This window comes from Rhipicephalus microplus, chromosome 7 (assembly GCF_043290135.1).
Source record: "Rhipicephalus microplus isolate Deutch F79 chromosome 7, USDA_Rmic, whole genome shotgun sequence".
Taxonomy (NCBI): domain Eukaryota; kingdom Metazoa; phylum Arthropoda; class Arachnida; order Ixodida; family Ixodidae; genus Rhipicephalus; species Rhipicephalus microplus.
Genome location: NC_134706.1, coordinates 154,532,211 through 154,545,555, shown reverse-complemented (window position 1 = coordinate 154,545,555; position 13,345 = coordinate 154,532,211). Strand labels below are relative to the sequence as shown.

Below are 13,345 nucleotides of genomic sequence, written 5' to 3'. Positions count from 1 at the left end.
TCGTTTGGCCAAAGGCGGGTGGTTTCCCGAATAGCTCAAGATCACCATAGGTGTTGAAAGGATGTGGAAGATGGGAGAAGAAATAATAATAATAATAATAGTATTAGTAGTAGTAGTATCCGTAGTAGTAGTAGTAGTATCAATAAAATATTACTAACGAGATAGCATTAAAAAGTTCGCTCCATGAAAATTAAGGTGTTGGCGTCATTTGTTGTGAACGAAAAATTATCTTGTGCATGACAGAAAAACCGAGAAATATGCTAATAGTAAATTAAATATTAAAAATTTCTGGGCGTGAGTGAGGTGCCAACCCGTGTCGTTGGCCTGGAAAGCAAGTGTTCTACCACAGAGCCACACATATGCTTGGAAATACAGTGAAAATAACTTCCTCTGCTTAGAAACGTGGTGAATATAACTTGTACGCTTTACGAACAGACGCGTCTTGTATACATGCTTCACACTACCGCATGCAATACCACGATAATAAAGCATGGCACATGCGTACATTGTGATCGGGTGTAGGAACATGCGAGTATTATGAATTCATCGTGTAAAGCAGACTAGCCACTTCAATAGGCACACGAATTACTGACATTTTTTATTAAGGCTACGTGGTGCCTGCATAACAAGTTTTTAAAGATTTCAGGCACTCAACAACCTGTGGTTTCAAGTATGATACCCATTACACAGAATTTAGCCGTACGCGAAAGCTCCACTGACACAAGCCATATTGAACTCAGTACACACTCGGTACAAGATATAGCTATCGCGTTCAACTTTAAAAGGCGGAGTTAAAATTTTCATTACTGATAATACCATTGAATTATTAATATTATTATTATTATTATTATTATTATTATTATTATTATTATTATTATTATTATTATTATTATTATTATTATTATTATTATTATTAATATTTTCCAACAGAGTGCTGGTGAAGTTTAGTTATTATTCCCATGATATGTATAAGAACTGTAAAAGGGGAAACCTGTAGAGGTCATATGATGATTTTGGGACGTTAACCCACGCAAATAAATCAATCAGCCTGTAGAGGAGAGGCCAATTTTGATACGCAGAATGTCAGCCCACATTAGAGTGTGCCACTCCCAGTCAAACTATTTCTTTCTAACGGCGAGTAGGCCATCGTCGGAAGCTTGCGTTCATGCTGAGCACCTGAGCGTGGGATATCAATTACTTATAAGAGGTTCATAGGTGATAATTCGCACCCATCGGCTTTCATAACGTTTATCCCACTGTCTACACTTAAGGGAGGTGTTCTCACAAAAGCGAACCCCGAACGCCACTACGAAACGAAACGTTCCACTTTACGTACTGGAAATGAAGCCAGAACTCAGCCTTCTCAATAAATTGTTCAGCTGCCATGGTCGATTGTAGGTTCCTGAACAGTGATATCACTTCATTGTCTTTGAAATAATTCGGGCACTTTGAAAGGGGTCCTCGTTACTTTAAGACCTAACTTACTAACCCACAAGGTTTTTATATATACGCACATAAGATCTTGGGCTTAACCTCGACATTATTGTTGTGTGCATCCCTCTTATTAGATTTTTCCCGGCCTTTGCGAGAATTTTTACGGACCTGATGACTTTTTCTGTCACATTTATTGAAAATATTATATGGTAATGATAACTCATGGGCGCTACATATATAAAATTCTCAATAACATCCAGTGTTCAAATAGTATATATGTACATGTTTGGGGATTAACCCTTCATAATATACCATGTTATTGTTGTTTCTAAAAAGAATATGTGAGCTTAAGTTTCACAAACAAACTGTTTTTAGAGCTTTTTTCGGTGGTATCTCCGTTTTGCGCTGGTTCACGCAATTGGATGGCTTTCACGTCCAAGTTCTCAGTCGATATGTTTTTCGTCCGTCCTAAGTTATCAAAGGTTATAAAAGTTTTCTTATCACTCTTTATTGCACATTTGTTTGCTTTTAGCTATGTAGTCTGGCAATTGTCTAGCTGATCTTTCATATGCTTTATTGATACCTGCAAATCAGTGCTCTCGGTTGCGCGTGTCTTCAAGATGTGTGCACAATGGCCGCTGTACATATGTAGCACCAATGCTCAGTCTCATCTCTAGTTCATCTTCTTCCGCACTGGCCATATAGTACGTGCGGCTAACTTAGTAACGTAAAAAAGTAATTATTCATGCGTTTTTGATGAGCTATCTTGAATAATTTCTCAAGTATGAGATTTACTAGGACACCACAGTTCGTTCTTAGCCCCACTTTTATTCACTTCATCCTTTTTTTGTTTCTTTCTTGTGAAGAGAGAATGCCCACGCGCGGACTTCAATTGCGGGTGAGCAGCTGGCCTCAGGAATGCGTCGGGTGAGTGAACTATTAGCGTCGAACACTTCCTCAAAAAAGTCCTTAGTGGCAGAAGTGGAGCTATCATATGTGCGCTGGTGCTGTGCTCGCTGGGCAAGTCCAAGTGTGGGAGAGGTCGTGGTTGTTCTGCCGTGTACGGGTTGCGGTGACGTTATGAACACTTCCGCGAGGTAATTCAGATGGTATCTTTTAAGTTCGAAGCCTTTTAGGGTCTCGGCTTGTCGGTGTCTAATGTCGTCACCATGTGTGGTCTAGTTACTATGGTCTACGATAAACGCTTATGTGCCACAAAAACTAAGTGAATTCCAGCACTCTCTATCGGTTTACACACACAAAAAGACGACAACGGTAAGACAAAGAAATAGCCGGTGACGTTAGAGGAGCTCAGGCACCTTTGTCTTGCTTTCGAGGAAAGCAAGAGAATGAATTGAAAGAAAGGCTGGGAGATTAATCACAATTGTAGAATTCGGTTCGACTCTGCACTAAAAGGAGAGGGTATGGGATAAACGATGACAAGGAAAGCGAAGAGAAAAGTAGACACGAGAAAAAAAATAACGAAATTGGGTGTGCTGTGCCTATTAAGTAGGCCACTACCACGCAAGAAGTTCAATAAGGCCTTGACTGATCGTCTCTGCGAAAACACGTCGTATCGGCATTTGAGCACTGACTGTTCTGATAAGACTCTGCCGTCGAGGCGGGCTAACGCAGCAGCTAACGGCAGCGTGCGCGCACTGTAGCGAGTGTGGTCACAAAGAGCGTGCTCTATTGTTTCATCGCGGCAGCAATGATTGCAAGCAACACTCTTTTGCATGCCGATTCGGGAAGCAAAAAGGTTGGTAAAAGCAGCCCCAAGCCACAGTCAGCAAAGCACTGTTGTCTCAAGCCGAGAAACTTTGGATGGAGGCCGATGTCGACGAGACGGGTCCAGCCCATGCAGTCGCGTGAGCTGTAAATTTGCTGTATTCCACTGCGATTTAACTTCTTCATTAACACTCTGTCTTATTTTCATGGCAGCATGACCCCTTGAAAATTCAATCGATTCTTCTACACCATCTTTGTCCACAGATAGAGCAGCTGCGTCGACATGCTCAATTCCTAAATCACCGCAGTGTTTTGTAAGCCACTGAAGCATGGTGTCATGTCCTTCGTCGAAGAGGTGGTGGAGCAGCTTTCTCATTTCCAACACTAGTTGTTCATGAGGTCCACGGCTTAATGCGATTACGAAATACTGTAGTGCTGCCTTGGTCTGTAAACACGCTCTATTTCTTGGCTTCTTCACGGTGGATTGGTGGCTTAATCAGAGTGCGCTAAGCAGAGCAGGAAGTTTCACAGCTGTTGATATCGTCTGGTGAGATCGCCAAATCTTCGTGCTGGTGGCATTTGCAGAAAATATCTCCAATCTTGTACACCCATTCACGGTCATTGAAGCCTCAATTTATAGATAGCTATGCTCGCTGTAAATCTTACACAACAAGAGAAGGAAAAGCTGCTTTAGCGATAAAAGCGAGAGCCGGATTTGATTAAAAGCTTGGGAGTGTAAGTCTAACTCTCTCTTAAGCTGTATATTTTTCTGTATGCGTGCACGATAGGACAAGACTTTCTGACAAAATAAGGAAAGAAGTTGATCTTCTAGCAGTGAGGCTAATTGATGGGCAGGGGTGCCAGCAAGATGCCTCAAGTGTGCTGAGTGCTTTCATTACGATATGCGTCTTGACTAGGTAGTCATTTCCATTCGCACTTGTCTGAGCTCTTGACCAACATCGCGACAGCCCTGGAAACATTCGCAGAGCCATGTCCTGGTTGCTTCCTAAAGTGAGAATGCTGGTTCTGTAGGTATTCGTCAGCACAGACGAGCTTATCGCAAATAGCTGAAAAAATGGCAGTAGCTTAGCTCAGCTATGCCAGGATATACGTAGCGTTAGCAAAGGTTCAGCTGATTATTCTTAGCTTTCCAGATATCATGCTTACAGCTGTTCCAATGACACACACAACAAGAGAAGGAAAAGCTGCTTTAGCGATGAAAGCGAGAGCCGGATTTGATTAAAAGCATGGAAGTGTAAGTCTAACTCTCGCTTAAGCTGTATATTTTTCGGTATGCGTGCACGATAGGACAAGACTTTCTGACAAAATAAGGAAAGAAGTTCATCTTCTGGCAGTGAGGCTAATTGATGGGCAGGGGCGCCAGCGAGATGCCTCAAGTGTGCTGAGTGCTTTCATTACGATATGCGTCTTGACTAGGTAGTCATTTTCATTCGCACTTGTCTGAGCTCTTGACCAACATCGCGACATCCCTGGGAAAATTCGCAGAGCCATGTCCTGGTTGCTTCCTAAAGTGAGAATGCTGGTTCTGTAGGTATTCGTCAGCACAGACGAGCTTATCGCAAATAGCTGAAAAAATGGCAGTAGCTTAGCTCAGCTATGCCAGGATATACGTAGCGTTAGCAAAGGTTCAGCTGATTATTCTTAGCTTTCCAGATATCATGCTTACAGCTGTTCCAATGACACACACAACAAGAGAAGGAAAAGCTGCTTTAGCGATGAAAGCGAGAGCCGGATTTGATTAAAAGCATGGAAGTGTAAGTCTAACTCTCGCTTAAGCTGTATATTTTTCGGTATGCGTGCACGATAGGACAAGACTTTCTGACAAAATAAGGAAAGAAGTTGATCTTCTGGCAGTGAGGCTAATTGATGGGCAGGGGCGCCAGCGAGATGCCTCAAGTGTGCTGAGTGCTTTCATTACGATATGCGTCTTGACTAGGTAGTCATTTTCATTCGCACTTGTCTGAGCTCTTGACCAACATCGCGACATCCCTGGGAAAATTCGCAGAGCCATGTCCTGGTTGCTTCCTAAAGTGAGAATGCTGGTTCTGTAGGTATTCGTCAGCACAGACGAGCTTATCGCAAATAGCTGAAAAAATCGCAGTGGCTTAGCTCAGCTATGCCAGGATATAGGTAGCGTTAGCAAAGGTTCAGCTGATTATTCTTAGCTTTCCAGATATCATGCTTACAGCTGTTCCAATGACACACACAACAAGAGAAGGAAAAGCTGCTTTAGCGATGAAAGCGAGAGCCGGATTTGATTAAAAGCATGGAAGTGTAAGTCTAACTCTCGCTTAAGCTGTATATTTTTCGGTATGCGTGCACGATAGAACAAGACTTTCTGACAAAATAAGGAAAGAAGTTGATCTTCTGGCAGTGAGGCTAATTGATGGGCAGGGGCGCCAGCAAGATGCCTCAAGTGTGCTGAGTGCTTTCATTACGATATGCGTCTTGACTAGGTAGTCATTTTCATTCGCACTTGTCTGAGCTCTTCACCAACATCGCGACATCCCTGGGAAAATTCGCAGAGCCATGTCCTGGTTGCTTCCTAAAGTGAGAATGCTGGTTCTGTAGGTATTCGTCATCACAGACGAGCTTATCGCAAATAACTGAAAAAATGGCAGTGGCTTAGCTCAGCTATGCCAGGATATACGTAGCGTTAGCAAAGGTTCAGCTGATTATTCTCAGCTTTCCAGATATCATGCTTACAGCTGTTCCAATGACACATGCACGGTATACGTATTATGTGGCACACGTATATTTATTTTGCCGGGCAACTACTTCGGGATCCGATGAGTTAAGCTTCTCCGCTCTACTGCACCGTTGAGCAGCATTTTCACTCTCCTTCTCCATGGCCTTAGTCTTATCCAGTCAGAGGCGTTTGCCACTGTGGCAGACTCCTCTGACTGGCGTTTGCCACAGTGGCAAACGCCTGTCAGAGGCGCTATCAAGCGGCTTCGGCGCAGTGTCAGATGGCGACTGCACAGGGAAGGCGCGCGCGTCGAGGTCCATATGTCTACCAAGGCTATTACGGCACTCCTCTGCAAAGCGCACACCGGCGGCGGCGAGTCGCCCGCGGCCGCGGCCGAGGCGAGGGAGGTGCCGGCTCTGGTGCGCGACACCACTGATCGTCTGCGCAGCGCATCGAATTGCGCGCACACCGGCGGCGAGCCGCGCGCGGCAGCGGCGGAGTATCATTGCGCATGCGCAGACCAGTGCCACGTGAAATTGGCTCAGCGAGGCCAGTGTAGCTAACGCTACAAAACTTTCTTGTCCATTTGCATCATTGCAAGTACTGATGTCCCCCATGTTTTCCCTGCGAAATACTTGAATAAGTTAACGATGTCAGTGACATTGTGCAGAAACAGCGCAAAAAGGAGAAACCAGAAAAAAAGGACACACACAGAGCACTGACTTACAACGGAAATTTTATTCTTCAAACAACACATATACAGCTATGCAGAGGAGCCAGCAAAAAAGAAACAAAAGCGATAACTGAAGTTGAATGAAAAATGAACACCATAAAACGACTCTCATAGTGTGGGCAGTGAAATATATTATAATGATAGGTTTATGATGTTATTTTTCATTTACCTAAGACATCACTTTTGTTTCTTCTTTTTTTGTTCCACTGCTTAAGTATATAGGCGAAGTTTGACAAATAAAACTTTTCTTGTAAGTCAGCTCTCTGTTGTCTCCTTCTCCGTCTAATTTCTCGTTTTTTGCGTTCTTTACTTTTTATGGGTTGTACCTACATGCCCGAGCAACCACTTTAGCATAATGTCTCTCAGCCTTTTTTTCACATAGGTCACATGTGCACTCCAACATGTGCACTCCAGCAAAGGTCTATCAATGAACATGCCTAAAATTTGTGCGCCCTGGCATATTGTATAACTCGGTCATCGATAGATACGGCGTATTTTCTTCTTGGCTTTGAATAAATACAGTAAATGTGCATTTCTCTGGTGGTACCTTGAGACCCCGTTCCTTGAGGTGCACCAATAACAACGCCGCATCTTTCCGAATCCTTGCGCGTGCCTGAGGCTGCGTCACGCCAGATGTCCAGATGCAGATGTCGTCAGCATACATAGGTAGCTTGACCACACTCGACAGTCGTTACACTAGGCCAATCAGAACGAGGTAGAAGAGGGTTGTGCTCAAAGCGTAACCTTGCGAAACTCCGTGGTGCGTCGGCTGTTCGGAAGTTGGACCATCTGCAGTGTTCGAAATAAAAACCACCCTTGCAAATAACTGCGTGTGTAACAATATACTTGACGATCAAAGATTATCCTGCTCAACTTTTTCGAAGATGGTGCCATAGAAAACATTGTCGTATGCTTCTTTCACACCAAGGAACTTAGCAACTATATTCATTCATATGTGTACTGATGTTGTACATACGTGACAGGGTCGATAGCATTGTCGACGGAACCGTTGGTGATGGTGAAAAGCAGCCGTGGCATTCGCGTATATCTTGTACTATTCAGAGTACCGTTCAAGTATTGCGCGTACTATTCGCTCCATTTTCTTTCCAATGTATATTGAAACCATGTGAAGTTTCATTTATAGCTTGTAGATGGCGACGGGAGAGGCCTTCCTCATATCCTCAAGTAGAGTTTGGAACATAGCAAAGTCTGTTCTTCGTACCGTGGTAGATGAATACGTGTTATAATTACGTTAATCTTCAGGTTTTCGGTGACGTCAGTTTGTTCCACTGCCCACAAATCATTTTAACCGTGCGGCGAAGCGGCGTGACATGCAAGACAAATCAAGGCAGCTGCTATGTGTGGTGCCCCACAAGAACGTAGGACCTGCGACATTCAGGAGGGCAGTGCCATGGCTTGAAACCAAGGAAGCTAGACGTCTTTCTATTGAGTTCACTCTTGAGCTTCCCCAAATGGGATAAGGTCCATTCAAGTCTCCGGTGATAACCGATGAACGCGGATGTGCCTTAAGATTCGGTACAGTTTTTTCGCGTCATGTCAACTTGAAGGAAACAGATACACACCAAAAAGTGGAAAAGTGACCTTTTAGTTTTTGAGAGTCAAGCACACATACCGATTGTCGTCGTGAGGTTGCACTGGCTCGACGACGTAACTAAGAGCCCCGCGAGTAAAAACAACTTTGGTACTCTCGATGTCACTTGATAAGAAAAATGACTCGCACCCGGATGGTATGATTGAATATGAGAATTTTGATATATATGTAACCATGATCGAAAATCGTTATATACGAACAGTTTGACCACACTAAGAAATGCTCGATCGAAGAACTTTTGCGTTTAACTGAATAATAGACGACTCTCTGACCTCTTGCCGAAACGACCTGTGATTGTCGGCTTTGGCTTTACTTTGGGATTGCTAGTACTGGGCTCAATGCGTTCAGCACTTATAGCCCACTCCTTGCAGTTGGTGTATAAATAATTTTCAGACGACCTCTGGTGACGCTCGCGAAATATCGCAGCATAGGAATGATTTGCCGATCAGTGATAAAAGCCTCGTCAACAGCAGAAATGGCTTTCGCTGGAAGCAGAAGGCGTGAGGCCTGCATAGGTGGCCGTGCGTTCGTAGGCCCGTGCTAGTCTACAGGGGAGAGAGGCTTCACCGTTGGAGGCCTTCTTGTGCTCTTCGGCTTTATTCTAAACATTGATGGTGGCGTTGACGCAATAGGTGTATGAACACTTCCATCACTTGAGAACTTTTGTGTACGGCGACGCCGACGCCGGATTTTCCTTTATGTTTCCCTATAATCAGAGTTTTACACTCATACAAGAGAGAAGAAGCACGTTAGGGTAAGCTGTGTTTGAACTCGATTTTCAAACGACGTTAGCTGAATGGTGACACCCATTCCTACTTTCCCAATTGCAGGCTTCGCACCACGAGTGTTTCATGAAAGAAATACCTCTCTAAACACTGCATGCTACGCCTTTTTTCTAAGTTTCACGTATATATATAGGTGGAGCCGAAACACCCTCCCCCTCGTGTTTTGCCCCTCCCCAGAATTTTCATAACGCTTTCACCGATAAATATTAGAGCTATCATAAGACACTGGTTTCTTTAATCGTTCAAAATGCACTTTGGTCATAGATCTAAAGATGTGCCGCAACGTCGCTGCATCCAAGTTGCCAAACACCAATCGCCGTGGTCTGAGCTCAATTATTACAAAGTGCAGTAAACAATGAAGTTATTCTGTGGGGACAAGTTTCACTTTTATGTTATAGTGATTTCTAAGAAGGAGAAATCAACCTTGTTTATCAAACTTTTTTTTATGTCGTCCAACCTATGGATGTTTCTTGTTTATTTCAGAAAGGTGTTTTGATTTACGTAATTGTTTGTGCTTGTACACTATTGATAATTTTTATATTAAGTAGTTTTTAGTTAGGTACAGGCAATTACCAATATAAGACTTTTCATTGGTTCCAAAGGACCACTTCTTGCTTCTTTTGTGTTCTATTGCAACTTGTTAAAGGGTCCCTGAAAGGGTTTTTTCACATTCCGTTTTTGATTAGACCACTACTGGAGCAAATCATTGGCACCAGAGCTGAATCGAAACACCTATTATTAACGAAGCTACGACCACTAAAAAAGTGCCCGCCTCCTCTGCTCCGCGTTTCACCCTTAACTGCCCTCAAATCTTCCTTCGAGTGCTCAGGGCTAAGCTCCGCCTTCACGGCGTCTACGTCGCGATATCTGAATCTCGCCTCTGATCTGATACCGGCAGTCTATGCTGCGCGTTCCACAGCCAATCAAATCAACGTGAAACGATGACGGTAGTCGGGCAGAGCGTGTCACTCGGTGTATGGGTGGTTGAAAACGCGTTTGGCCGAGTCGCAGTGACCTGCAGCGATCTAGAGCGGTTCGCAGTTATAAAGCGTTGTATTAAAATACACAGTTTACGCAGAGAGCTCAAATCAGTCTCTAAATCACCCTTGGAACCTGATCTACCTGCCCATTGTGTTTGTAAAAAATCTTCGAAACCATTTCAGGGTCCCTTTAAGCGCCGAGTGGTTGTGCTTTGAAGCACCACAGCTACTTAATTTCTCTGTGTCCTGCAGAAGTTGAAGTCTGAAGTTTCAACTTCAACTTAAGAAAAAGTGATAATAATAACGTGGAGACAAATAAAATAGCAATTTGATGAAGCATATAGTTATTAGCGTAGCCCTATATGTGGCAGTTTAGTTTCCGTTCGGAAAATAACTCGACTATAATCACAAGTATGCAGCTCAAAGAAAATGAATCCAAAGCTTACTGCACAAAAAGATTTAGGTAAGAGCTGCGAGAACACTTAGAGAATGCAGTGTCTTCTTTTTTTGTCTTGTATTTCAACTTGACTTCGCAAGAACCCTACTAGTAGATTTAGCAAAATTTGCGTACCTATATGGATGAAAACTCTTATTCCAGAAAAAATGATCCACCGCTATCCAACCTGCTGGCTTGTACTTTGTTAAATTTTGTGCACTCGTTCCTTTCATCCGTTTACCTCTACTTGTATTTTGTGAAATTGGATTTCTCAATGTGCTATAAATAAAAGGCACGAAATAGGAGGAAACCTTTCCACTTCTTTGGGGAAATGTATCAAGGACACCACTTGCTCCAAAAACTATGAAACCAGATTCATAAGACCTCGCATTGGGCCTACAAAAAAAACGTGATAAGGAAGCAAAACGATTACTTGTTGAGGTCAGCGAGCCTAGTAATAGCAGAGAAAATGGACATTCAACTGCGATGAATTTTATGTGCATTGTACTCTCCTCTGATCATATGAGCAAAGTCGTGAAAAACAAGAAATGCACAAACGCCCATAGGGTTCTGCCACGTCAAAAGAAAGGAAGCGACTAAGGGTACTAGGAAGTCAATTAGCCTCTCGTTTGTACTGTTTGAATCACAGTACTTCCCTCCCAGTGGGTTGTTTGCTACGGCAACAAAAAATATTTTGTGCGCAGCTTGACTCTGGTGGAGGGTGAACAAAGGCGTCGTCTGCAAGCGCGGCTGTGTGTGCAGATGTGATTGAACGATCGCCTAGGGAGCGAGTGAGTACCAGAGGGTGCTGGCTTGGGGCAAGGGCACCCTGCGGGTGTGAGCGCCCCGCAACTTTATGTCTATTTTTGGATGGCATGGCGCTCCGAGTCAGTGAACAAAAGGCAGGGGATCACTGCCCTTTTTAACCTTCACAGCTGAGAACGAGAGCACGCGTACATTCGGTGGCCGTCTTTTGTGTGCACCGAAATGCTTTTTTTTTAGCGTTCGCCGTTCTATTAGGACTACATCAAGTTAGCTGTCAAATCAGGTGCTTAAGAGCCAATTACGAGGCACTGCATGTAACTCTCTTTTTTAGGTGAGGAACTCATTTGTTGTTCTTCCGTCTTTGCATTTTCGCCCGCACACAAATACGTATTCCTCGTTTAAATGTTTTAGATGTTTCATGTCGAATGCCACTTTTCTCGCTTTCATCATTTCGGAAATTGCAATTATCAACCATTGTTTATCGCCGGTGTGGTGCGCTTCTTTCGTGTTTTTGCTATTTTATTTATTTTAGAAACACTATGCTGGGTTGTGATGTCATGTGCGAAAGTATGGCATTGGCTAGGTGTTTCAAACAAGAAAACTTTGAATATATTGATCGTTTTGCAGACGAGTTACTCATCACAGATGGAGCATTCGCAATAGCTGTGGTGTGCAATTACTGTTTTGTTAATATCTATGATGTTTTCTTTAGGACGATTGTTTGTGCATCTTTACAATATACCTATCTACACTTGTTACTCCCTGAACTCGATTAGCTGAGACTCCTTATTCTTTTTACAATAAGCAAGACGAACAAAAGGAGCATTTCCTAAGTAGAATAGTTTAGAGTGCACCAAAAATTCGGCGCCGAGCTGAGATGCGCAACTACCCACATGATCTGGTTTTCAATGACTATTTCGATAAAGTTACCTGAAGCATTATTCATTTTCTTTACTTTCCAGGTGACCGCTTGTTTTCTGGGAGAAGATTATCAAGGCCTTAGCATAGGGCTCCTGGCTGGAAGCATAGCTTTTTACACTTTATTTTCACATGATAGGAAATCACACTCTCAGTCAGGGCCCATGTGAAGTCAAATCCAAATTTCTTACTTAGCGAAATTACTTCACGCGTGGCATTTGAATATACCGCGCGCAGCCTTTAGTCGCTGTTTCCAATAGCTCAAAACTGCTGTAAAATTTTGGCTGCAGAGCTCTGAGTGTGTTATTGTATATCTCAATGTTATCAAATCATCGCACCTATCACTGTCTGTTTTTCATCAATAAATCCTGTGTACATTACCTTGGGATGAAATTACACACCTGCCTTATTGACTGTCCTCAGTCAGGCATGTCGTCACATGATAAAACAGCAAGAACGTTTATATATTTATTTTTGTTTAGGAACATAGGCGTGCACACAGGAGTAGTGGACCACTTCTCAATTTTAAGAGTGCTTCTGATCAACGCATTAAGTGTGTAACGCCATCATAAAGCGAAGATAGCTACTCTTAAACCTTTCATCTCATAAGTCCTGATCATTCTGCTCCTACAGATTGGTTAACTATGAAAAATGTATAAATTTGCCACGACTAACCCATTGTGCATTTTAGTGAAAAACCCTGTCGCTTAAGTTCATTTTGTAAAATTTTATGCTTTCAATGTATACAAGTCACATGTAGCATGTTAATCCACTCCAGTTGACTGTTTATTGGAATCTTCGATGAGAGCTTCAATTCTAAAATAACGTAAACATCGACGCAGCTTCCTTTTCTCTTGAATTACTCATAGCAAAGCTTCTCCGGGAAAAAATGAGGACACGGCTGCCTTCTTCAGAAAGCTATAAAAATAAATTCCCTTCTTTCTACACGAAAATCACCCCGACGTGTTCAGGGATATAAAACGAACGGAGAACCTAATCGTATACGAAGAGGAACGCATGAGTGGTGGCTTGCGCGTGATATCGAAGTCAGGCATAAAAAACAAATTCTATTCGTCTTCGTTCGTGTCGATATGATCGCCGACATCTGCAGTTTGTCTTGTAGGGGAAGCTCGAATCAGTGGCTGTGTTCAGAAGTGCGATGAACTCACGCTTCCGAACACCTTGCGCATAAATAATTCATAACAACCGTGTCGTTCTTCGAGCATACCGCTCACACTTCACCT

At 43.1% G+C, this 13,345-nt stretch overlaps 1 protein-coding gene across 3 annotated transcripts in view; it reads left to right on the top strand.

Annotated features, from left to right (window-relative positions):
• Positions 1-12,481, top strand: part of LOC119173760 (uncharacterized) — a 42,025-nt gene extending 29,544 nt beyond the window's left edge. For all 3 annotated transcript variants that reach the window (XR_012885093.1, XM_075869846.1, XM_075869847.1), the window contains 2 exons: positions 2,301-2,361; positions 12,146-12,481. Coding sequence is in view for 2 of the 3 variants with exons in the window: in XM_075869847.1 (XP_075725962.1) it covers positions 2,301-2,361; positions 12,146-12,271 (187 nt within the window). In the remaining variant the exon portion in view is untranslated. The remainder of the gene's footprint in view (positions 1-2,300; positions 2,362-12,145) is intronic.
• Positions 12,482-13,345: the final 864 nt, after the last annotated feature.